The 26,620-nt window shown below is 40.9% G+C and overlaps 1 protein-coding gene and 1 long non-coding RNA gene across 4 annotated transcripts in view; one reads left to right on the forward strand and one right to left on the reverse strand.

Moving 5' to 3' along the window:
- LOC125911752 (uncharacterized) overlaps positions 1-24,558 on the reverse strand; it is a 42,621-nt gene extending 18,063 nt beyond the window's left edge. For 2 of the 3 annotated variants that reach the window (XR_007454431.1, XR_007454432.1), the window contains exon 1: positions 23,393-24,558. This is a non-coding gene — a long non-coding RNA (uncharacterized LOC125911752). The remainder of the gene's footprint in view (positions 1-23,392) is intronic. The other variant, XR_007454433.1, reaches the window with a different exon arrangement.
- On the forward strand, positions 1,418-14,783 carry CCDC195 (coiled-coil domain containing 195). The gene is made up of 4 exons (XM_049615857.1): positions 1,418-1,682; positions 7,965-8,195; positions 11,352-11,359; positions 14,225-14,783. The coding sequence occupies exons 1-4, from the start codon at positions 1,418-1,420 to the stop codon at positions 14,378-14,380; spliced, it is 660 nt and encodes a 219-aa protein (XP_049471814.1). The 3' UTR covers positions 14,381-14,783.
- Positions 24,559-26,620: the final 2,062 nt, after the last annotated feature.

Genomic DNA, 26,620 nt, shown 5'->3' on the forward strand with positions numbered 1-26,620 from the left:
AGCAGACTCATGCTGAGGGCTGGAGGAGAGTGGTTTATTAGCTGATGAAGAAGACGAGAGTTAGCTACGTGGTTATTTAGAGGGAAACACTCTCAGCCACGGGGACAGCCGAAACCAGGGTCCTGAGGCAGGAATGTGTCTGTAGTGTTTACGGAACTGAGGAGGCCAGTGTGAGTAGGGCGGGGTGGAGTGTTGGAGCCAGCAGGAGTGGCAGCTGACATCAGGACAGAGCCAGAGACCAGACAGTGTGATACTTTGGTGCCCACTGTGGGAACTTGCCTTTTACTCCCACTGAGCTGGAGGGAGGCTCGTGTGGACTGACTTGATACCCATGTGTATTTAAGTATGTTCAGAACCACTGGAGCGGGCTAATCCACTTTTGCAAACGTCAGTTTTGGGAAATCTGAAAACACAGTTGGTATTTCCAATGAAAATTTAGTGTCTGAATTACGATGGGCTGTTACGTGTAAAATGCACCCTGGATTTTCAAGACTTAGCAAGAGAAAAACCACATAAACGGTCATTTGTGTCCTATCGCAAAAGTGCATATATGTTTAAACATCAATTGAATTTCCAAATAGATGCTATCTGGAATGTGTGCTATTTAAGATTCATACTTTTCACTCCCAACAAAGAAACCCCTTCAGGAAATAGGTAATGAAAGCTGTTAACTGTCACATGTCCTTCTCATTCAAGATGAATGTTCAGCCTATACCTTCTTACGTTCCCAAAATTTCCCTGGGCAACATTTGCCCAAGCAAACACTCTACAACCAAGTAAGAGCAAAAATGCATACCTAAAAGTGACTGTATGGTCCTTGAGGAATTTAAGTGTCATTATCTTTTATTATAATATCACTGCAATAACATGTCCCCTATGGTCACCGTGACTCTTAACCAACAGCTGTCAAAATTAATAACTTACCCCAAAGTATAGAATCACGAGATATTTTCTAGAAAAGACATTTTTATGTGCCAGTTTTAATGTATTAGTGACACCGAGTCTATAAAACATTCTATTTCAGAAGCAGTAACAGAGAAAACTGAGCAGGAAGGTGAGTTCATGACAGAAACAAAAAAACTCTATCCCTCCCCGGAAATTTTTCGAATGCTCTCTTCTCTTCCAACACAAAGCAATATTCCAGAACTGTGGATTGATAGGAAATGAAAGATACAGAGAAAAGCTCTGTTCTGAAAAACAAAACCCAGAATGAATAAGTCATGGAAACCCTTTACCTCCCTGACAGTCTAGCTCCCCAGGTGCTGAAAGCTGGCATAGAGAAGAGTGACATCTATTGTTCAGGAAGGTTTATGGGTGGATCAGCCAGTCCCACTGAGTAGACTGTGCGTTTGGTTCACGAGCAAAAGGTGACCTGTCTTCCCAGAGGAGCAAATCAGAGCGACCTGAGAAGAGGCGAATGGACGCGAATAGCCAGTTTCTAAGAATTATCCAGGAAATGCGGGCAGAGATCAGCAAGCTGAAGAAAGAGAATCAATTCCTCTGGATGACGCTGACTTCAAGCAGTCTGAGAACCTCAGGCTGCCCATGCAGAGAATCGGGAGATCAAAGGGAAGAGGAAGTCACAGACCCCGGCGACCTTGGGAAAACATCTGAAAAATCTCCAGCAACCCTTTACAGTGCTGTTTCCACCGATGCGGCACCAGCTGGGCGCGAACATCAAGGTACCGAATGACCATGCCTCTTCTGGGCTGTGCCCACCTTTGCAAAGGTCTCCTAAAGATCAGGTTTATTGTGCCTTTTCTATAACTGCATAAATTGGTATTTATCGTGGTGAGTTTCATTCTTTTCCTCCTGGTAGATTAGCTTTAAATCCCCAGGGGAAAAAAGAAAATCGCTAGCATCGTCAAGCAGCATATATTAGCAGCCTCAAAACTGTTTCCAGATATTCCTGGAAAGAAAAGAATGGCGGGTTTGTGAAAATCAACCACCTTAAAAACAATGTGCTTTTTTCCTTCTTGACCTCAAGCATTTAAATGCCACATGATAGAACACTGAATGGATGAATGCCAAATGGCACGCTCACGTATTAAGTTAACGATATTGCACCGGAGTTAAGTGTATGGATATTACAGTCAGACAAATATGGCCGCCAATGGTTTCTCATTCATTATCCACTTGACTCAGAGACCCTTACTAGAAATCTTTCACCTCTGTTTTCTACCTTTGGGAGTGTGATAACGCCCACCTCATGCGGTCGTAGTACCTGTCTCACGGCAATAATAGACCCAGTGCTTAGTATAGCACCTGCAAATACACAACAAATGGCAGATATTGCTTCTTATCCGTGCTTTACAAAGAACTTTACTGCCCGTAGGAATGTACGTTGCACATAATTCAACCTACTCTACACGCTGAAGACTTCAAACTCAGGGTCAGTGTCTAATATATTCTAATACTCAAGCCTCTCACGTTTTACGGGGAAGAATTTTGACTGCAAAGACTACACACAAAGTCAGAAATCAGCAGAGCGAAAAATCCGTTCTACATTTAAATTGTCAGTGTTTGTCTCCATCCAACATATTCAAATAAAACTGAGGTACATGATTAAATACTCAAATTTCTTAATATCGTCTGGCAAAAGCTTCGGGCAATGCCATTTGAGGTTCTGAGCAGCTTGGCAAGAAAACATGTCGTTTCCACCAGCTGGTTTTCTCTGTTAGAGAGGTCTCTCTCGCGCACGGGGCCCTACATTTCAAAGCTGGGAACAGATTCCAATAAGGATTTTTACCCTTTTTGTCAAGTGAGAGTCTGGATCTGAGTAGTTCTTTCTGCTGCCTATTTAACAGAGCTGAAAGAATAACTGATAAGGAGGTTAGACTTCCGCCTCGTCTAAAAAAAGAAAAAAAGAAAGAACGATACATCCTTACCCACCCCCCCAAGTTCCTCCACCTCTGCAATCTTGAACATTTTGTACTAAATGTCTCTGTCTTGGTAAGGGTCTTCCTTGGATACTGTAGGATGTTTAGCAGCGTTCCTGGCTTCTAAATACTAGATGTCACTAATATCTGCCTCTCACATTCATCATGACTGTCAAAAATGTCTTCAGACATTCCAAATGTTACTTGAAGGACAAAATTTCCTCCGATTGAAAACCACTGCCTTATTCCAAAGGTAGACGACACTCCTTCAAATCTATTTTCTATGATGCTTATCCTAATGAAAAAGTAACTTGAGTCTTAGTATCTCTATTCTGCAAGTTTTACACCAAAGAACAAAGAGCATTACCCTATAACCTCTCAGGGCCTGAATGACATCAAGCTTAGGGGAGACTAGATTATTATTAAGAGCTGAACACACAGGGGCACTTGGGTGGCTCAGTCAATAAGCATCCAACTCTTGATTTCAGCTCAGGTCATGATCTCAAGGTTCAGGAGTTTGAGCCTCATGTTGGGTCCTGTGGAGCCTGCTTAGGAGCCTGCTTAGGACTCGCTCTCTCTCTCTCTCTCTCTCTCTCTCTTTCTGCCCCTCCCTCACTAAGCTCTCTCATTCTCTCTCTCTCCCTCAAAATAAATAAATAAACATTAAAAAAAAAAAAAAACAAAAGAACCAAACACACAGTTGATAGCATACTTCTTCTGTATATGGATGGTAACTCCCATCAAGAATGTTAGCATTATGGGGTGCCTGGGTGGCTCAGTCAGTTAAGCGTCCAACTTCAGCTAAAGTCATGATCTTGCAGTTTGTGGGTTCAAGACCCACATCGGGCTCTGTGCTGACAGCTGGAAGCCTGGAGCCTGCTTTGGATTCTGTGTCTCCCTCTCTCTCTGCCCCTCCCCTGCTCACACTCTGTCTCTCTCTCAAAAAATAAACATTAACAATTTTTTTTAAAAATTTTAGCATTAAGTTTGAGAAGAACTGGTGAAAACAGTTGATGGAACTTGGGGAACTCTTGTCAGTTGCATCAATAAAACACAGAAAGAAATATGATTTCAACTGGTTCTTAGAAGCCCAGTTGAAGGACTTCACATGCATTTATCTGTGTCTTCTATGTAATGCACTATTACGGAAGTAAGTGACATTAAGTAGGAAGAACATTGGCCTGACCATGAGGACACCGAGTTGTAGTCCCAGTTTTGTAAAGGTTGATCAGCGCTGAGTAGGACACATAAAATTCCTGGCCTTAGCATACTCATGTAAAAATGAATGGATTAAACTCGACGCCTTTCAAGGCCTATTTTAACTATAAAATTTTGTGATCCTATAAATGTAACATGCTTTTATGATCACTTGCCTCCTCTGTAAAATGGAAATAGTGATAAAATCTATGTCATATGGCTATTGAGAGCATGAAATGAAATAGCACAAGACTCATCATGAGCTACTTGATAATAATGAATACTGTATATTCAATAGTAACTATTGAATATAAGAATATTCCATGATATTCTTAATACGCATATTAAGAATATTCCATGATATTCTTAATATTGAATATGCCAGAAGAATATTATTTGACTTCGACAAAAGTTTTTTATTAGCAGTTTTAATAAGGCATTGCCAATATCCATTGAAATTCATACTTGAAACTGAATCATAGACATTTGCTATTAGAGAGCAACTTTCGAGATAATCCCCTTATTTTATAGGTGAGAATATAAGACCCAGAGGTTAACCTGCTCAATCCTCCTTAGAAAACAGGATAATATGAACCTATTCTTTGAGGAGCGCCTAGGCGGCTCAGTCAGTTAAGCATCCGACTCTTGGTTTTGGCTCAGGTCATGATCTCATGGTTTGTGAGTTTGAGCCCCACGTCAGGCTCTGCACTGTCGGTGCTTGGGATTCTCTCTCTCTCCCTCTCTCTCTCTCTCTCTGCCCCTCCCACCCCTCTCTCTCTCTCAAAATAAATAAACTTAAAAAAATTAACTATTATTTGAGAAGGAACAATATGAAATCAGAAATGTGAGTCTCACTTTAAGAAAGGGAACTAGGGGCGCCTGGGTGGCTCAGTCGGTTGGGCGGCCGACTTCGGCTCAGGTCATGATCTCGCGGTCCGTGAGTTTGAGCCCTGCATCAGGCTCTGTGCTGACAGCTCAGAGCCTGGAGCCTGCTTCCGATTCTGTGTCTCCCTCTCTCTCTGACCCTCCCCCGTTCATGCTTTGTCTCTCTCTATCTCAAAAATAAATAAACGTTAAAAAAATTTTTTTTTCAAAAAGAAAGGGAACTAATGATTAAAAAGGACTTGGAAGAGAATCACTTGGAACGAAAACTTCTGTTGGTTCTGGGAAATGCATAGTGAGACAAAATGAGATTTTATGAGTGGAGAAGTCTGCTTCCTTCAGGACACAGAGCTACACTACAGCCCAGGGACACAGCTGCTTGGGTGTATAAATATATATATATATATATATATATGCACACACATATACATATTATATTTGTATATTGCATAATATATATACATATACATATATCCATACATATTTATATTTATATTATACATAAACATATACATATATCCACATATATTTATATATAAAAGTATATATATATTATATAAAATTATATATATCCAATATGTATATATTTATTTACATATATAAAATTATATATATATATATATATAAAATTATATGCTATAATGAGAATGCAGAGCACCTGCTTAGAATGAATCTTTGTTGGATAAATTCTCAAGGAAGCATCTGTACTAGCGGATAAGCATTCAGTGGATACAAAATCCAACCAGCACTTTTCAGCCCTTCCCTGGCCCTCCTGCCCTGTGCAATGGCACCTTGGGACTATCAGGGAAGAAGCAATTTGCTGCAAGGAAGATAAAGGGAACAGCTCTTTACAGAGATCCCCCAGCATTGCTGGACCTCCGACTTTCTGCAATGCGTTCCTATCCTTTGCTGGCAAATACCCTGCATTTGGCAGCGATCCCTGAAGTTGTGCTAAGGACCCCATGATGCTGTGTTGAATGGCCTTTCCCTTTTACTGATGAGAAACCAAAGGACACAGACTATTTGTGACCCAGAGAGATGAACAAAGAACCGACTTGCTAATCGGTCAAGCTACAGAGTACGTCTCAAATAAGAATAAACTTCCCTTTGCCCTTCTCCGCGTAATTTCCTCTGTGGGGACTTCCTACCATTCAGTACAAGGAGACTGCTTTGTAACTGTTTCAAACAGAAACTTTTATGATTGTTAATAGTCATAAACTTACTTTTAGATAATTATAGAAGTTATCAATCTCGGCCAAAGAAGTGTTTGGAGATAGTTTAGAAATAGTATTTGCATGCAGTTAATCATTTCAGATAGATTTGAACTTAAACCACCTCCCCTTACCCCAAACTCTTGCCTAAAAGTTTCAAACTATAAAAAGCCAGGGACGCCTCCACTTGTTCAATGACCATAATAATTTGCTGTCTGCAGTCTGCATATGTGGGCAGTAAATTTAAGTAAGAAATAACTGTGCTTCTAGCACTCTTAAAACCCAAACACGACACAGGCCTTCCTTTTCTTCTTTTTTTAAAGTTTATGTATTTATTTTGAGACGGGGAGGGAGAGGCAGAGAGAGAGAGAGAGAGGGAGAATCCCAAGCAGGTTCCAGACTGTCAGCACAGTGACCATCGTGGCACTCAAACTCATGAACCCTGAGATCATGACCTGAGCCAAAATCAAGAGTCAGACACTTAACCAACAGAACCACCCAGGAGCCCCAATGCGGGCCTTTCTTAAACATCCATGCTAGTTAATGCCAGAGCTGTGGCAAGAAAGAATAAAGATTTGACAGACGTTCCTTAAGTGCTCCAGAAAATGAACACCACCCCGTGAGGTCCCGGTTCTTAGCCCCCAGGTAATAACTGGAGGTCTGGTCAACCTTAGTACAGAGTAACTGCAATTCAGGCACATTAACCTCCCTTAAAGCTCTTTTAATCAAAGTGCCTGAGTTACAAGAAAGCGAGAAGACTTAATTCAGATCAAGAGAAAAGTTTACTGGAAGACACGGACAGAAATGGAACTGAGGGGCACCTGGGTGGCTAAGTCAGCCAAGCATCCAACTTTGGCTCAGGTCAAGATTTTATGGGTCATGAGTTTGAGCCCCACATCAGGCTCTCTGCTGTCAATACAGAGCCCACTTTGGATCCTCTGTTCCCCTCTCTCTCTGTCCCTCACCCATTAACACTCTCTCTTAAAAATAAATAAAAATTAAAAAAAAAAAAGAAATGGAATTGAAAGTCCTCCTAAACTAAGGCCATAAATTTCTCTGCCTCTCTCAGAACTCCAGTTTCCCATGCAATGCATCTTTACTTCTTTCCAATACCTGCTGGCCTTCCATTTCTCAATCAGCAGGCTTCCTCATAGTGACTACCCCAACTAAAGTCAAGACACATAATTACGGGCCAGTTAACAACAGCCAGTTCAGTTATGCGTGGCCATTCAGGGGATAAGAGTCTATGAGGAACAGGTCCTTCTACAATCTAGGAGAGAGAAAGAGGAGGAAGGAGAGAGGAAGCTGTCCAGAGTTGGCGTCTCCAGAATATCCATGTTCTTCCCATTTTAAAGTCTTGATTTATTATTTCTACTTGGCCAGATCTCTGTTCTAACACTGCATCCTTTGCAACCACCCTCTTTACACAACTTCCAGACCTCCTCCCTCATCTGTCTCTCTCCCCTTGCCTTTATCAGCCTAACCTGACTTCCCAGGATTGATCACTACCTGAATTTTATCATCTATGGTTTGTTCATCATCTGTCTGCATACAAGAAGGTAAGCTCCACGCAGGCAAGAATTTTGTGTTGGCCACTGCCATATCCCCATCACTATCTCCTGGCATGTGACTGGCACTCAATTATTTATAAGTCAGTGAGTAGATGTCGTTTCTCTGAAGGAAAAAAAGTAATCAAAAGCAATAGTTTTGTTGAGTTAGCTTTAACGAAGTACGATTAATATAACTTGCCATTTGTGGACATCATCAAAGGTAAAATTTTGGGTCTCCCATACAGGCAACGTCATGATTGTGAGACGCTATTCCATTTCTTCACCAGTTCATTCATTTGCTGCACATGACCTCTGGAAAGCTGGGGCAAGACACCCAAAGAGTGGAATTCTAGACGCTCGGGGAAGAGTTAAGCCCCTGGCGTGTTCTTCAATAAAGAAGGAGGACAAGGAAGAAGAGGTGTTGGCAGCTGATTCTTTGACCAACAGTAGTTCCAACGGAAGAGCTTTTCCTGAGCGTGGTTTTGGTAATGTAACCAGGTAATAATGTACAGTCTGCCTTGAGCTAGGTTATAGGCACAGGCTGCGATGGGTACCAAGATGTTCTCCTGGATAAGCAAGGTCTTATCTGGTGGAGGAAACAAAGCCAAACAGGCTCTCTGGTCAAAATAATTTCCATCGCATGCATGTCCATTTAGGGAATCAAAAGAAAGAAAAATTTTTGAGCCCAAATGGCGCTATAATAGGTACCTCTGTTAGCAGAACACTTAGCCAGTCTGTACTTGCTTATCGGGCATTAATGACGGTACTCTGAGCTGGGCACTGGTGATACGAGATTCACGGGCAAAAGTGACACGTTACGTTCGACACTCTCATTCGGCGACAGAGACACGCAAGTAAACTGATCACTGTGATAAAGTGCCTCTCAAGGAAAAGACACACTCACTTTGGGAACTGGACACAGAACTCCTCTCTGAGAGAGAAAGGTTCTTAGAGAGGAAGTGACTCAGTGGATTGCGGGGCATATGAAAATGGCAGTGCTCGGGGGGGCCTGGGTGGCTCAGCCGGTTAATCGTCCGACCTCGGCTCAGGTCATGATCTCACGGTTCGTGGGTTCCAGCCCCGAGTCGGGCTCTGGGCTGACAGACCACAGCCTGGAGCCTGTTTCAGATTCTGTGTCTCCCTGTCTCTCTCTGCCCCTCCCCCACTCGCGCTCTGTCTCCCTCTGTCTCAAAAATAAATAAACATTAAAAAAAATAAATTAAAAAAAAATGGCAGAACCCAAAAGGGCCAAGAGGCAAAGAGAAAAGTAACTTGTTTTGCAAAATATAGGAGTTGGTGTTTCGAGAGTTAGGCACAGCCTGAGAAAAAGAGAGATTTGAGAAAACATTTGAGAGACAGGTGGGGGGTCTTTAAGAGGAAGGTCAGACAGTGGCCCCAGTAGCGGGTGGAGCCAAGGGCCCTTTCAGAGCAAAATTGTCTGTCAAGTCTAACTTCCGCCTCTACAAGGCTAGAGCATGACCTCCCCTCCCCACACTCGGCACCCTTGCTTTCCAATTCTCACTTATCGTGGGGAAGAGAAAATGGAACAAATTGTGGTTGTGGAGAGAATAAAGGAGTCACGGAATTGAACAGCGGCAGGAAAACGAAGGGAGGGACAACCAGGGACAGGCCAGCAGGGATGGTCATGAGCATTGGAAAGAGCGCCGGACCTCCCACGGGATGTGGGACACGGAAGCAGAGCCGGTTTTGTTTGAATTTTGCCAGACAGGATGAAAATTGTATGTCACTCATAGAAAGTTCTATTATAGAAACAGTGAGCGTAGCCTGAGTCGTGGAGGACAGCTGCAGGGGGCCAGGCAAAGAAAAATGGGAAGATCACCCCAGGTAGAGCAGAAAAGACAAGAAGATAGAAGAAGGCACGACTGTGAGGAAAACAAAAGTAGTAAAGTGAGTGAGGGTGAAGAAGGGAGCCAGACCCAGCATAAGGAGACTTCTACGCAATGCTTGTGAGTCCGTGGTTTGTCCTATAATTATGGGAAAGCTAGTAAAGATAATGTCCTTCTGAAAAGTTGTAAAATGCAAAAATATTCAGAAGTGAGTGTTACAAATACGCCTGTTTTCATCTGCAAGAATTCTGTCATACTTTCTGCAGATATTTTATATATAACAAAAAAAAAAAGGAAAAAAAATATTACTAATAAAGGCAAAAATCCAAGGGCGTCCGGGTGGCTCAGTTAGTTAAGTGTCCGACTTCAGCTCAGGTCATGATCTCATGGTCCGTGGGTTTGGTCCATGGGTCCTGCGTTGGGTTCTGTGCTGGCAACTCAGAGCTTGGAGCCTGCTTCGGATTCTGTGTCTCTCTCTCTCTCTCTCTCTCTCTCTCTCTCTCTCAGTCTCTCCCAAAAATGAATAAACATTAAAAAAAAAAAAATTTAAGACAAGGTTCCTATATCTCTCTTCCCCGGTCCCCGGTCCTGCCAATGGGCAAGTGTTATCATGAGTTTCACTTCTATCCTTTTGGCCTATTTTTTTTTTTTCATACGTTCATTACATTCTTTCATGCATTCGGTCATTCAACAAATAATCCTGGAGGTGTACTACCTGTGGGGCAGGCTTCTAGGCCATGAGGATACAGAAAAAAAAAAAAAATTGTCAGAAATCTCTGTCCAAGGGGAGAAGTTTCCTTTGTAACATGATAATCAATAAGCATGAAAATACATACAGTGTATAATTTATGTTACATATTAAGTATGAGAGAGACTAGGAAACCAATTAAAAGGGGAAAAGAACAGCTAACAGAGCAAAGCATTGTTGAAATTTTTATCATGGCCAGAGAACGCCTTACCATTTGAGTAAAAGGGAAAGAGTTCTGACGATATCTGGGTGGGAAAAACTTTCTAAGAACAGAAGACAGCAAATACAGTGGATGTTGGGAGGCGTTTGACCTGTGTTTGAGGAAGGGAAAGGAGGCTGTGATTGGAACAGAGTGAGCGAGAAAGTGGGGGAAGATGAAGGCAAAACTCTAGGGGTGGCCTTGCACTCCCTTCCAATGATTCTGGGCACCTAACACGCTCTTTTCATTAAAAATAAAAATAAAAGATTGTGTAGGGAGTCCCGCTTTAAAAAGACTGTGGGAAAACAGTACAGAAAATTAAAAGACCAGGTTTAAGCTAAAAAAAAATAATCTAGGCGAGAAGTGATCATTTCTTGGCCAAGGGTAGTAACAGCACATATGGTTTCTGGATATATTTTGAAGGTGAAGCCTGTAAGATTTATTGGCAGAGCAGATGTGGGATATGGAAACAAGAAGTGTACATAGTTTGGGGAGCCTGGATGCCTCAGTCGGTTAAGTGTCTGACTTTGGCTCAGGTCATGATCTCACGGTTCGTGGGTTCAAGCTCCACATCGGGCTCTGTGCTGACAGCTCAAAGCCTGGAGCCTGCTTCGGATTCCGTGTCTCCGTCTCTGCCCTACCCCACTCATGCTCTGTCTGTCTCTTTCTCTCTCTCTCTCTCTCTCTCTCTCTCTCTCTCTCAAAAATAAACATTTGGGGAAAAAAAGAAGTGACATAGTTGTAGATAGTTATATAAAAGCACTAAACGTTCATTGTAAAAATGAACGTGTCCTTTGTTTTAAAAACTTATTTATGTACAATATACATATATACATAGATATGTGTGTACATACTTATGTTTGTATATAATATATATATACAGTTATATAAAGGCACTAAATGTTCATTATAAAAAGAAAATCGCAAATTATAAAACATAAATGCAATATTCAAAGTAAAAAAGTATAAAAAGGAAAATCTTCTATAACTTCACTGTCCGAAAAACCACCATTTAGATTTTGATGGACATCTATCTTTCCAGGCTGTGTCTACATACTTTGAAACTGTGCCGTGCACATATCACAATGTTTTTTTTTTTGTCCTTAAACCACTACATTCTCATAGACCTATAATGCTGAGAAATGCAGTATTATTAACTTTCTCGTTTCAACTCATATTATTTCTGTGATCATTTAGGAGCGCAGCCAACGTTTATAACGTATTACTTCTCTGAAGCAAAATGTTTTCCCAATTCCAAGTTGCGGAGGAACAGGCTATTTAGAATACAATCCATTGGTAATTTAGAATCTACTTTAATGGGGAAGACTGAGCCAACCGCCAGTTTGTGTTAAAACAAGAAAGTCAGTAATGGCTTAAAATCAACAGCTGGGTTGGCATAAAATCCAGGCAATATGGAAAACTGTTGAGAAGAACAAAGCACGCTATTTTTTTGTTAGAGTTCTTTATTTTGTCTTTAACTTCTTCGGTGATTAGTAAAGTAACATGTCATTACATTAGCCCTCTAATTTTTTTTTGTAAATTCATTTACTTTCTAATAGCTCTCAAAGAATTTTACAAAGATTTATCAGGAACCAATTTGTTTGAACCAGCCTTTGAAGCAATCAGACATCGTACCTAATTTGCTTCTGAGCTTTTTCATTATTCTACCAAGGAAGCATTTTACAGAACAATGCCAATGTCAATATTTCTAACAACTAATGCTCTCCAAACACCAGAGATAGAATGTTAATTTTTCCTTAATTTTCATAGAAATTAGAAACCTAGAAACCTAATCTTCTCCTGCATTTAAGAAAAAAATCTCAGTCAGGCAGCTGGGTGGCTCAGTAGATTGAGCCTCTGACTCCTGGTTTCAGCTCAAGTCACGATCTCACTGTCGGATTAAGCCCCATGTGGGGCTCTGCACACAGCACAGAGCCTGCTTGGGATTCTCTCTCTCTCTCCCTCTCTGTCTCTCTCTCTCTCTCTCCCTCAAAAATAAATAAAACATTAAAAATAAATTAAAAAATAAATAAAAAGATTAGGGGAATGGGTCCATATAGAGCATAGCATAAAACACAGAAATGCTAAATCACTATGTTGTACACCTGAAGCTGACCTAACACTGTATGTCCACTACACTCAAAATAAAATCTTTTCATAAAAATGAATCAATTATCAATTTAATTAGAAATGCTATATTATTCATTTTATTGATAGAAGAAACTAGACACATTAAAATCAAAATATACAGTCGACCCTCAAACCGTGCTGGTCTACTTACATGCGGATTTTTTTTAAGTACAGTACAGTATGTGAATCTACTTTCTCTTCCTTATGATTTTCTTTTCTTTTTAGTATTTCTTTATTTACTTTGAGAGAGAGAAGGAGCAAGCAGGGGAGGGGCAGAGAGGAAGGGAGAGAGCGAGAATCCCAAGCAGGCTCTGCACCATCAGCGCATGGAATCTGACGCGGGGCTCGAACCCACAAACCCTGAGATCATGACCCGAGCTGAAATCAAGAGCCAGTCACCCAACCAACGGAGCTACCCCGGCGCCCCTTCCTTATGATTTTCTTAATAACATTTTCTTTTCTCTAGTTTACTTTATTGTAACAGTACAGTATACACAACGTACAAAATATGTGTTAATCGAAGCGACTATTTCTGTTATTGGTAAGGCTCCCGGTCAACAGGAGGCTAGTAGTAGTTAAGTTTTGGGCAAAGTTATATGCAGATGTCCCACAGCCCCGGTGTTGCATGCCTCACCCCTGCCTTGTTTTGAGTGTCAGCTAGATCCTTTCCTCTTCTTACAGCAAAAATGGTTAAGAAGTCAGCCTCTGGAATCCGATGGCTAAAATCTCAACTCCATCATTGGCCTTGGAAGCGTTATTAGTCTGTTTTGTACCATAGTTTATTTTTTTCTTAAAAAAGGAATCATAACGGCAGTTACCATGTAGTTTTGTAAAGAATAAATGAAACAGTCAAGTGAGTGCTTACAAATGGCAGAGCAGTTATTATTTTATTGATCCCAAAGTATGGAACCAGTGGCCTTTCTCCCAAGGGAGGGAGCAGATGTGTTCCCCTGGACGCAAGTCACTAAATGCCACTCAGTGAAATGATGGCCTTATCTAATACAAAGAGAGACAGAGACCGACAGAGGACAAACTTGGAGAAAAGGCAATCATTTTAAACACCATTCTTTCAACTTTTTCCTGAGAGCAGTATATCCTAGTTTACGTCAAGAGTCTCTATAACACTATTGGAGGGAAAAGCAGCGGGCAAAACGGAACAAACTAATCCCTCAGATGACACAAATCATCCCTCCTCTCTCCCTTTTACTGTTCAGGTGGGGTGGATGTAACGTTAATTCACAGTCAATGACTTCAGGTTTATCTGGATTATAAAACAATCACCTCAAATTTCTGCTTCATTTCAGCTGAAGAGCTTCAATGTGAGAGACCCTTCGCCTAAGACAATACGATACTCTTTAAAGATCAAGGGAAAAACCTCCCTTCGATAGTTTTAAATCTTAGTTTTATCAGCACCTTTCACTGGGCTTAATCAAAAGGCCAATACTCATGGATTTTTTGCATTATTGTGGAACTAAGCAAAATGTATTATTATACGTTTTAAATGAGATTTTAATGCTTCCGGCAGTATTTGGTGGTTTGGAAAAAAATAGTAAATGTTTTATACAAAGGCTCAGTAAAAAGGGTTATGTATACTCTCCTTCTGCTTCCTTTAGGGACAAGATGAAGACAGTCAGTTTCCTGTTACCTGTGGATGTGTCTTCATATTCCAAAAATTCAAGTTCTTTGAAATGCTCACAAAACCAGACCACCAACCAACTAAGCACCATTGCAGAATAGGATTGTGAGGTGGTGAAATTTAAGAAACAGCTGCTTCCCAAGAGACGGGAACACTGAGGCCTCGTTGGGTCAGTATTCTCCCCTACAAAGAGCTCTGGAAAGATGCCCAGTAACACACACAAAATGCTTGGCATCAGGTCAATGGCCTTGTCAGTGGACTTGGCCAAGAAATGGAAGCGATTACCTGATGTCGTTGTTGAATACTAATGTTGATGGCTGTACAGTGACTATTATAGTCTTTCTATGCAGCATGTGAGCAATTAAATGTAATTAAATTAAATTGCATGGGGTGTTCAGTATCTGCCTTATGCCATCAGAAAATGCTGTTTACATTGTAAGTGTCACTTTCCAGCTGAAACTATAACAAATCCAGGAAAAAAGGTTCTATTGTTGATTAATAGTATAGAAGCAATAGTGATTATCCTTACAGTTAATTGTGTGTTGATATTTTAGTGATACTAGCTCATTTGGTCTTTAAATATCCTGTGTCACAGGCATGAAAACACAAACACAGCAGACTCTCATAGCATACCTGGTGGGTTCGGAGCATGGGTCCAAGGCTGGCTAATGACAAAGTCACTAAAGCTGGTTGGAAAGACAGAAAAAAAGGTTCAGCTGATCATGACTTAGGGGCTGGAAATCCCAGAACTCCCTCAATTCCTGAACTTCTTTTCAGGGGAACATCTCCCCCTCCCGGTTTACAACAGTCACCTTCTAACACCAATACCCTTTTTAAGCTACTATCTTATATTAAAATATTCAGAGCATTAAAGTGCAGATGCCTTGGTCCCACCCCAGTACCAATACTCTTTTTAAAGAAATATCTTGTATTAAAATATGCAGAATGTTAAAATGCAGATTCCTTGGTCCCACCTGCGACCAACTGAATTTGTGGGAGACGGAAGGGGACAGACAGGGAGAAAACCAGAAATTCCCATTTTAAACAAGCTGTGTCAGCTGATTTCGGCGAGGCTGCTATGCTTACAATTTACTATGGTAAATACTAAGAAGCAGAGCCCAGGGCTTCCAAATCTGGTGCCAAGTTGAAGTGAAAGCAAAGAAGCAAGGAAAAGGTAAGAACAGTCCAATCCATTTTAATGGTCACAGACAGGCTCCTAGAAGGGAGATGAATAAGACAACGAATACCCTAAGGTAAAAGCCACATAATAGATCAAATGCTTCTTTTATTTACGACAAATACTTACGATATTCATTGAGGATTAACAATTGAGGGGCGCCTGGGTGGCGCAGTCGGTTAAGCGTCCGACTTCAGCCAGGTCACGATCTCACGGTCCGTGAGTTCGAGCTCTGCGTCAGGCTCTGGGCTGATGGCTCGGAGCCTGGAGCCTGTTTCCGATTCTGTGTCTGCCTCTCTCTCTGCCCCTCCCCCGTTCATGCTCTGTCTCTCTCTGTCCCAAAAAAAAAATAAATAAAAACGTTGAAAAAAAAAATTAAAAAAAAAAAAAAAAAAAACAATTGAAGATCAACAATATTCTCAACATTATACAATAGGGCAAAGTTACAACCAGAGGGGAAAGATACAAATAAGATGTAAAAACACATCTCATCTGGGAATAAAGAGACACACCTAGTAGATAATTAAGACAGTAACCTAGGAGATTCCTGGCATTTTAAGTTTACGCACAGTTATATTTTCTGCCTATGTACAAAATAAAGACTTTTGTGTTAACATCAGTTAAAAGGGACATTTCCCAAACAGTAAAAAAATAATAATAATAATTAAAAATCAAAAAATTTTAAAAAGGCAATAAATCACAACAACCCAAATTACAAATGTCATAACTGGCAATGTTATGATAACAAATTGTCCCCAATGTCAAGCTCAATGACTAGTATGTGATTGGCATTTCATACATGTTCTGTGAACTGAACTGAATTAACAATTACGTGACTCTAACACTGCCCAGTAAAAAACATAGCACCATCAAATGTTACACTTTGATACTAAATTATTTATATGGTGATTTCTCTGACTCACTATACTGTTTGATAGCAAATCTTCTGAGAATATTTTTAAATATAATGAACTACAAAGCACATCAAATGTGCCTTAATCATGCTGTGATTGGCCAATTATATTGGTCTTCTTCTAGGCCCCAAACTTCTGTAAGGCAGGAACTCAAATGCCTACTAGGGACTATTAGGAACAGAAATGACCAGGGGCTGGGGAGAACAGATTCACCCGTGCCTCATCCAAAGGGAGTCGCGGTTCACATTTGGGTTCAAGATGGCGACGCAGGAAGACTCTGAACTCCCCTCCTCCGTGGGACGCACCACATTATACTAATTAACAGAACAATTCCTCCTGAGGAACTGAGCACTGAGTATGCAGCTACTGAACAGCCAAAGACAGAGGGAACAGCAAGAGAACAGAGAGAAATAAAGACACCGTAACAAAGGAAACCCCCAACCCAACACTGTGAAGAGCCGTGGAGAGGGATAGTACCGAGGGCCTGGGAGCAGAGCCCTCTGTCCTCGGGTACAGGAAAACACAACAAAACAAAATGTGGTTTAAAAGAACAGCTAGCAAGCAAAGGAAACAACACTAGAACTCTGCCCAGCAGTGGCGGGGCTGCGGGAAAGCTCTCCAGGTCAGAGGGACTGAAGAACGACACGGTTTACATCCCTGCCCCCCCTTAAAAGCCTAGACTGAAGCAGGGTCTGCACATCTTAACAGGCGAGTCTCAGTGAGCTCATGACCTCCGAGAGCCCAGGGCCTTCAAACCCACAACGGCTCAATGTGGTGTCGTCGGAGTACAGAAAACTAGCTATGGTTTGGTGGCAATATTTTATTTGTACTGTTTTATCCTGTGTTATTGACTTTTTAAAATTTCTGTTGTTTTGTTTTGATTTCTTTTTCTTTTCGTTTTGTTCTTTTCTTTCTGGTTCTCTTTTTTCTTTTCTCTTTCTCCTTTGTTTCTTCTCCTTTTTCCTGTCCTTTTTTTCTCTTTGGTTTGATTATTTTCCTTTCTTTTTTCACTTCTTTTTTCTTTTGTCATTTTTTTCATCACTCTCTCTGTAAAATGCCATCATTTAAAAGAGAAGCTAGCATATACAGCCACAGGTCCAGCCATCCAGCAAAAGCCACCAAGAACACACAAGTGTGCATGGGGTCAACATACACAAGACCTCTCCTTCAACTTCAGGGTGAAGTAGCCATTTCACCCAACCCATAGCAACAAACACAGAAAGTCAAGCAAAATGGGGAGACAGAGGAATGTGTTCCAAAAGAAAGAACAAAAAGATACCTCAGTAAAAGAAATTAAATAAAACAGAGATAAGTAATATGGCTGATAAAGAATTTAAAGTAATGATCACCATGATACTCACTAGGCTGGAGAAAAGAATGGAATAACTCAGTGAGATCCTCGATAAAGAGAAGAAAATATTAAAAAGAACCAATCAGAGCTGAATAATACAATACCTGAAATTTAAAAACACACTAGAGGGAATCAGCGGTAGATTACAGAATGCAGGGGAACATATCAGCAGTCTGGAAGACAGGGCAATGGAAAGCACACAAGCTTAACAGCAAATGGAGAAAAGAATTTTTTTTTTAATGAGGATAGATTAAGAGATATCTTTTTTTAATCTTTTTTATTTTAATGATTATTTATTTTTGAGAGAGAGAGAAAGTGAGTGGGAGGGGGCAGAGAGAGAGACACACACACACAGGAGATCTCTTGAACAGCATCAAGTGAATAAACATTTGCATCACAGAGTTCCCAGAAGAACAAAAGAGAGAGAAAAGTGTAAAAAAACTTGAAGAAACAATAACTGCCAACTTCCCTAACCTAAGGAGGAAAATAGACATCCAAGTCCAAGAAGCACAGAATTCCAAACAAGATTAACCCAAACAAGACCTCACCACTGCACATAATAACTAAAATGTCAGAAGTTAAAGATAAAGAAAGAATCCTAAAAGCAGCAAGAGAGAAAAAAGTGACCTACAAGGGAAAACCTATAATACTCTCGGCTGATTTTTCACTAGAAACTTTGCAAACCAGAAGGGAGTGGCATGGCATAGCCAAAGTGCTAAGAGAAAAAAACCTACAATCAAGAATACTCTATTTAGGGGCTCCTGGGTGGCTCAGTCGGTTAGGAGTCCGACTTTGGCCCAGGTCATGATCCCACAGTTTGTGAGTTCGAGCCCCGCATCGGGCCCTGTGCTGACAGCTCGGAGCCTGGAGCCTGTTTCGGATTCTGTGTCTCATTCTCTCTCTGTCCCTCCCCCACTTGTACTCTGTCTCTCTCTGTCTCTCAAAAATAAATAAAAAATGTAAAAAAAAAAATTTTTTTTTAAAAAGGAATACTCTATCTAGCAAGGTTATCATTCAGATTTGAAGGAAAGATAGAGTTTTCTAGACAAACAAAAGATAAGGAGTTTATCACCACTAAACCAGCCTTACAAGAAATGTGAAAGAGACTATTCTGAGGAAGAGAAATGGCCATAATTAGACATAAGAAAAATATGAATAAAAAGACACAAAAAATAGCGACATATACATAAAATGTGGAGAAGGAGTAAGAAGGGAACAGAAGGGGGGAAACAAAAAGAAAAAACCTTTTTCTTATTCTGTTTTTCTTTTTTTTTTTCAGAATGTGTTCGAACTTAAATGACCATCAAATTAATATGGACTGTTATTTATAAAAAAACAAGAAAACAAATTTTTTAAATGGCAATAAATACAGGGCACCTGGGTGGCTCAGTCAGTTAAGCATTCGACTCTTGATTTTGGTTCAGGTCATGATCTCAGGGTCATGACTTCAAGCCCCACATTGGGCTCCCTGCTGAGCAGTGAACCTGATTAATATTCTCTCTCTCCCATGGCCATAAATACATACTATCAATAATTACTTTAAATGTAAATGGCCTATATGCTCTAAACAAAAGATATACAGTGGCAGAATGGATTAAACAACAAGACCCATCAGGATGCCTGGGTGGCTCAATCGGTTGAGCATCTGACTCTTGATTTCAGCTCAGGTCATGATCTCACGATCATGGCATTGAGCCCCACGTTGGGCTCCATGCTTAGCGTAGAGCCTGCTTAGGATTCTCTCTTTCCCTCTCACTGCCCCTCCCGGGCTCTCTCTCTCAAAACAAAACAAAACAAAACAAAACAAAACAAAAAACAAGACTCTATAAGAAACTCCTGTCGGGCCCAAAGATGCATCCAAACTGAAAGTGAAGGGATGGAAAAACATCCACCATGCAAATGGAAGCCAAAAAAGCAAAAGAAAAGCAAAAAACCCAGGGTAACGATACTTACATCAGGAAAAATAGACTTTAAAACAAAGACTGTAATAAGAGACAAAGAAAGGCGTTACCTAATGATAAAGGGATCAATCCAATAAGAAGATATCACAATTGTAAATAGCTATGAACCCAAGACTGAAGCACCTAAACACATAAAGCAAATATTGACGAACATAAAGAGAAAAGTTGATGGTAATGCAGTAATACTAGGGAACTTTAACACTCCACTTACATTAATGGACAGATCATCCAGGCAAAAAATCTATAAAGAAACACTGACACATTGGACCAGATGGGCATAATAGATACATACAGAACATTCCATCCTAAAACAACACAAACCACATTCTTTTCAAGTGTGTATGGAACATTCTCTAGAATAGATCACATATTAGATCATAACACAAGCCTCAATAAATTTAAGAAGATTGAAACATACCACACATCTTTTCTGACCACGAGAGTATGAAACTAGAAATAAATAACAAAAAAAAAAAAAAACCACACTGGAAAAAAATATGGAGACTAAACATGATACTAGACAGCCAATGGATCAATGAAATAATCAAAGAGGAAATTAAAAACTACATGGAGAAAAATGAAAATGAAAACACATGGTTCAAAATCTCTGGGACACAGGGGCGCCTGGGTGGCTCAGTCAGCTAAGTGTCCGACTTCAGCTCAGGTCACGATCTTGCAGTTCGTGGGTTCGAGCCCCGTGTCGGGCTCTGTACTGACAGCTCAGAGCCTGGAGCCTGTTTCAGATTCTATGTCTCCCTCTCTCTGTGAGCCACCCCGTTCATGCTCTATCTCTCTGTCTCAAAAATAAATAAACGGTAAAAAAAATAAATAAATAAAATAATCTCTGGGACACAGCGAAAACAGTTATGAGTTAAGTATATAGCAATACAGGCCTAAATCAAGAAGAAAGAATCAAATGCACAATCTAACCTTATTCTCTATTAAGTAAAAAGAGAAAGGACCCTAATAAATAAAATCAGAAGTGAGAGAGAAGTAACCACTAATGCCACAGAAATACAAAGGACTCTAAGAGAACACTATGAAAAAGTATATGCCAACAAACAATGTAGAAGAAATGGATAAATTTCTAGAAACATGTAATCTTCCAAAACAGAACCAAGAAGAAATAGAAAATCTGAAAAGATCAATTACAAGTAACTAAATTGAATTGGTAATCAAAAACTACCAAAAGATAAAAAGTCCAGAACTAGATGGATTTACAAGGAATTCTATCGGACATTTAAAGAATGCAAATATTCTCAATGTTCTCAAATGTTCTCAAAATATTCCAAAACAAAACAAAACAAAACAGAAGAGAAAGGGAAGCTTACAAATACATTCTACAAGTCCAGATTTACCCTGATACCAAAACCAGACAAAGGTACCACAAAAAAAGAAAAACTACAGGTCAATATTCCTAATGAAAACATATGCAAAAATCCTCAACAAAATATTAGCAAACCTCATACCACAACACATTAGAAAGATCACTCACCAAGATCAAGTGGGATTTATTCCTGGGATTCAAGGATGGCTCAATATTCACAAATCAATCAATGTCATACACCACATCAAAAAAACAAAGGATAGGGGCGCCTGAGTGGCTCAGTCAGTTACGCATCTGACTTGGGCTCAGGTCATGATCTTGCGATCTGTGAGTTCAAGCCCCACGTGGGACTCTGTGCTGACAGCTCAGAGCCTGGAGCCTGCTTCCAATTCTGTGTCTCCCTCTCTCTCTGCCCCTGCCCAGCTCACGTTCTGTCTCTCTCTCAAAAATAAATAAATATTTTTTTTAAAAAAAGGATAAAAATCCTATGATTAGGGCGTCTGGGAGGCCTAGTCAGTTAAGCGTCCGACTTCGGCTCAGGTCATGATCTTGCAGTTCGTGGGTTCGAGCCCCACATCAGGCTCTGTGCTGACAGCTCAGAGCCTGGAACATGCTGCACATCCTGTGTCTCCCTCTCTCTCTGCCCCTCCCCCACTCACACTCTCTCTCTTTCTCAGAAATGAAACATTTAAAAAATTTTTCTTTAATCATATGATATAGGCCTCCACTTATGGAATATGTAAGTCACAGGAATAAAAGGCAGAGCATAATGAATACAGTCAATGACACTGGGATAGCAATGTACGGAGATAGATGGTAACTACACTTGTGGGGAATGCAGCATAATGTATAAATTTGTCAAATCACCAAGTTATATTCCTGAAACTAATGTAACATTGTGTATTAACAATACTCAAATTTTCAAAACGTGCTTACCAAAAAAAAAAAAAAAAAAGAGCCACAGGGAGCTTCAGCCACTCTCCTGCTTCATAAATACTGGCAATGTGTTCCGTTTTTAAAACATTATGAAAACCAAACACAGTATGTCTAGGGACCATCTAGGATACCAGATTTCAACTTCTGTCTTAAAAATCAATTTCTTAAATGTAGGGATCCAAAACAAGAAAGTGGACAAGCGGGGTGGGGGGAGAAAGAGAGAGGGGGTGGGGGGAAGAGAGAGAGAGAGACAAACCAAGAAACAGACTCATAACTATAACAAACAAACTGATGGTGAGCAGAGTGGAGGTGGGGGGAGGCAGAGGGTGAAACCGGTGATGGGGATTAAGGAGGGTCCTTGTGATGAGCACTGGGTAATGTATGAAGTGCTGAATCACGATATTGTACACCTGAAAATAACAGAATACTCTAAGTTAACTATACTGAAGTTAAAATTAAAACTTTATAAACAAAAAACAAATCAAGAAAGTGGATCTAGAAAGCTACAATGTGGCAAATAGAAAGGGAAAAGAAGTTTAAGTTTGGGAAAAGGAGATAAGAGGGAAGGAGTAAAGTCTACTCAGCTAAAAAGGTGGAAGTTCTATATCATCACAAAAACGTAGCCTCGCCTGCATGTCTGAGTCGGTTGAGCACCTAGTTCTTGATTTGGGCTCAGATCATAATCTCACGGTTCATGAGATCAAGCCCCACAGTGAGCCCTGTGTCAGATTCCGTGCTTACAGTGCAGAGCCTGTTTGGGATTCTCTTTCCCTCTCTCTCTCTCTCTCATTCTCTCTCAAAACAAATACACATTTTTAACAAATAAAAAATAAACAAAAACAAAGACAAAAATGTAGCCTACTCCAGAGTCAGTACATACTCGTTCACAGAACCAAGACATAACGCATAAGCTGCGTTTTAAAACTTTTTTCATTATATATTTTTGTTTATTTCACATCTTCCACTTATCTAGAACTTTTGAGGGGGGCGGGTGGGGGAATAATAATACAAGCAGAAGCAAACAATCTGGTTGACTTTTCTTCCTTCTGGGGAGGAAAGAAGTTTCTAAAGTCACAGGATCCTAGAATTTTCCAACACAACCGTGGCTCCAGACGGTAACTTCCAAGAGTAAGTATAGCTCAGGGAAGCTACTCCACCGGTCTGAAGCAACAGTTTGTAGCAAAGCCCGAACCCGTATCTGCTGACTCCTCCTGTAAGAGTTCTGTACCGCCCCACTGCATGTGTTGAGTCATTCTCGGCAAGCAAAGATGATCTCAATGAGCTCAATGTCCAGGGTAGCCAAAGATCAAATGAGATTGTGTCTATAGATATGTTGCATAAAGCACTAAACAAATACAGGACAGTATTACTTTGTTCCATCCCAAACACAGACTCCCAACACATGTCTAATTTTAAATCAAAGCGTGTTATATTGGTAAAAATTTACCCGTGAACTTTCTAGCTTTTGTGTCTTCTAGCTTTTGATTTTCTCTTAGTCAAGTTGATGAGTCACGGGTTAACAGGCGGACAGCAAGACGCTTCCGTAGCATTCAGAGTCCGGCACTTTAACCTGTAAGGAAGAGGAAGAACAAGAGAAAGAAGAAGAAGGAAGCAAAAACTGTCCCGTGATGAATTGTTAATGGTCACCTACACTGCCAATAATGGCATGAATTAATTATTGTGAGCGAGGAAAGCCAAAGGTTAACAACTACATCAATCTATTTTCAAAGTACACCTGCATCTGCCAGAAGTATTGGCTTTCATAAATATGGTCTCCTGCAAACCTCCTCCAACAAGCAAGCATGTCGAGGGGCACTTGGGTGGCTCAGTCAGTTAAGTGTCTGGCTTCAGCTCAGGTCATGATCACACGGTGTGTGGGTTCGAGCCCCACGTCGGGCTCTGTGCTGACAGCTCAGATCCTGCAGCCTGCCTCGGATTCTGTCTCTCTCGCTCTCTGCCCCTCCCCCACTTACACTCTGTCACGCGCTCTCTCTCTCTCTCTCTCTCTCAAAAATAAATAATCATAAAAAAAAAACTTTTAAAGAAACAAATAAGCATGTTGAAACAGAGGAAGCCTTAAACAATGTTTTCAGAATCAAATGGAAAGCCCCGGCAATTTTTCGAGCACCCAGTTCTGTCTACTCCCAATCTCCTGAGCTACCTCTCCTTCCCAAGCTGCGAATCTAGAATACCCTTAGTCAGAAATATAGCTGTGTTCAGGGACAGTGTGAAACATGGAGTTCATTTTATTCCTTGATCTAAATTCTAGTTTATCCTGTGGAAGACAGATCTTAGAAATCTCTAAGAATCCTGGCAGGTACAACCAATGAGCTTGACGTTTTTGCCACAACAACAAAAAGCAAAATACAACAGTACCTGCTGATGGTGGAGAACACCATCCATACAACTTAAACAGTCTGGGAGAGACGTTTGTGGCTACAGTAATCAGCAAATAACATTCAGTGATAGTCGTTCCTTAAGAGACCGAGTTCTGCCGCCTGCCACAACACTTAATTTTTAAATGTTGATGCAGGGAAATATTCCTTCATTCCAGTGTTATGCCCAGAATTCGTGATCCCCAAAGACCACCAGGGAGCTGAGTCCGATGCAAAAGCAAAAGAACCTTTATTCGAGCTAGCTCGAGCTCAATCCCCTACCTGCACTGACGCAGCGGTGAGATACCAGGGAGAGAGCGAGTTTCAAAAGCACAAAGGTTTTATAGGGGTCTAGGGGCAGCTGGTGAGGTAATGGCTGTGGCCTCGGCCGATTGGCTGGGGAAGGGTCGTGGCCTCGGCCGATTGGCTGGGGAAGGGTCGGAGTCCTGTTACGCAGGTCGCCGGGCGTGTTTTGATCGGGAAGTTTGAATGGGTGAGCGGGAGGTTACTCAAGGGGAGGAGGCGCGGTCTGAGGTGTCTGTGATTTTCCCGGAAAAGGGGTCATGTCGGGGACATAGTCACTCAAGGGGGAGGACACAGAACAAGATGGAGTCGGCCGGCGTAGGCCCGCCCTTTCACCAGCTGTGTTTGAGATAGCATGTGCATAGTGGGAGAACACTCATTCTCATACAGGAATGAATAAAAGACCTATTGTAGCTTTCGTTCTTCGATTTCTGCCTTTGATTTCTGCCTGTAGTGCCAAGAGGCAGTCAAAATATTTCATGACTACTATAACCTGCTCACAATTAGTTTTCTAAAAGCTGAGCAGAGAAAGACTGAGTTTATCCAGTCTCGTACATACATACGTAACAGTCTGACATTATTAAAAGTACACTGAAAGTTGAACTTGACACACAATCCACCCTGAACTGAGACACAGATTAAACGTGTTCCCGGCCAGGTTTTACTAAAAGATAATTCTCTGTAGCACTCAGGTTTCATTCTGGAAAAAGCTTCTCCTTTTTCTTTTTCCTTTCACTAGGATTTCTCCTCCTGCAGTCACTTCAAAATTCTTACACTTGACATGTCTGAATCTGAGGACCAAATAGAAGCCTATTGTTAACACTGATAAAAAAAAAATTCATTCTACTCTCTGCTCAATACCAATTTATGAAGACCACCTATATATCCCCTCTTTGTTAAAAGCGTCCCAAGAAACACAACATCCCTCTTCTTTAGGGAACACAATTATCAGTCATAATTTCATTCATTCATGAAAATTGTCCCCAATTCCATCCAACGTTGATTCCTAAGCCCATACTCTTCTCCTTTCCTTTCCCCCTTAGCTTTGAGGATTTTTAACTCACAATGGGTTACTTCGGACCAGGAACTCACTTCTGATGGAAAGACGAGGGTGCAAGCCAGATTTTCCAAGTAGGAGAAAATTTCACTCTCTGAAACACCCAGAAGATTCTTGAAATACCATGTTGTCCAACAAATCCCATTCTTTAAAACAAGAAAAACATTCAGCATTGAAGAACAGGAGAGCGGACAAATAGCTCAGAAGTAAATACAGTAAAACCTTAGATTGCGAGTCACTTACTCTGCGAGTGTCCCAGAGGACGAGCAAACGTTTCTTTTTTTTAATTTTTATTTAATTTATTTTTTTTTAATTTACATCCAAGTTAGTTAGCATCTAGTGCAACAATGATTCCAGGGGTAGATTCCTTAATGTCCCTTCCCCATTTAGCCCATTCCCCCTCCCTCAACCCCTCCAGCAACCTTCTATTTGTTCTCCATATTTAAGAGTCTCTTACGTTTTTGTCCCCCTCCCTGTTTTTATATTATTTCGACAAGCAAACCCTTCTAATAAATTTTAATTTGATAAGCGAGCGATGGCTTGCAGTACAAGTAGTAGGTGATGCGAAATGTCACGTGATCACAAGTGAGCCGACGGTTCTTGAAACTCGCTTTGATATACGAGTCCTCTGGATTACAAGCATGTTTCTGGAACAAATTATGCTCGCAAACCAAGGTTTTACTATAAATAACTCTTTGGCCCACTTGCGACACTATGCAGCTCCCTTGAAAAAGTAATTTGCTAGGGGCGCCTGGGTGGCGCAGTCGGTTAAGCGTCCGACTTCAGCCAGGTCACGATCTCGCGGTCCGTGAGTTCGAGCCCCGCGTCAGGCTCTGGGCTGATGGCTCGGAGCCTGGAGCCTGTTTCCGATTCTGTGTCTCCCTCTCTCTCTGCCCCTCCCCCGTTCATGCTCTGTCTCTCTCTGTCCCAAAAATAAATT

Source organism: Panthera uncia (genome assembly GCF_023721935.1).
Source record: "Panthera uncia isolate 11264 chromosome C1 unlocalized genomic scaffold, Puncia_PCG_1.0 HiC_scaffold_3, whole genome shotgun sequence".
NCBI classification, from domain to species: Eukaryota; Metazoa; Chordata; class Mammalia; order Carnivora; family Felidae; genus Panthera; species Panthera uncia.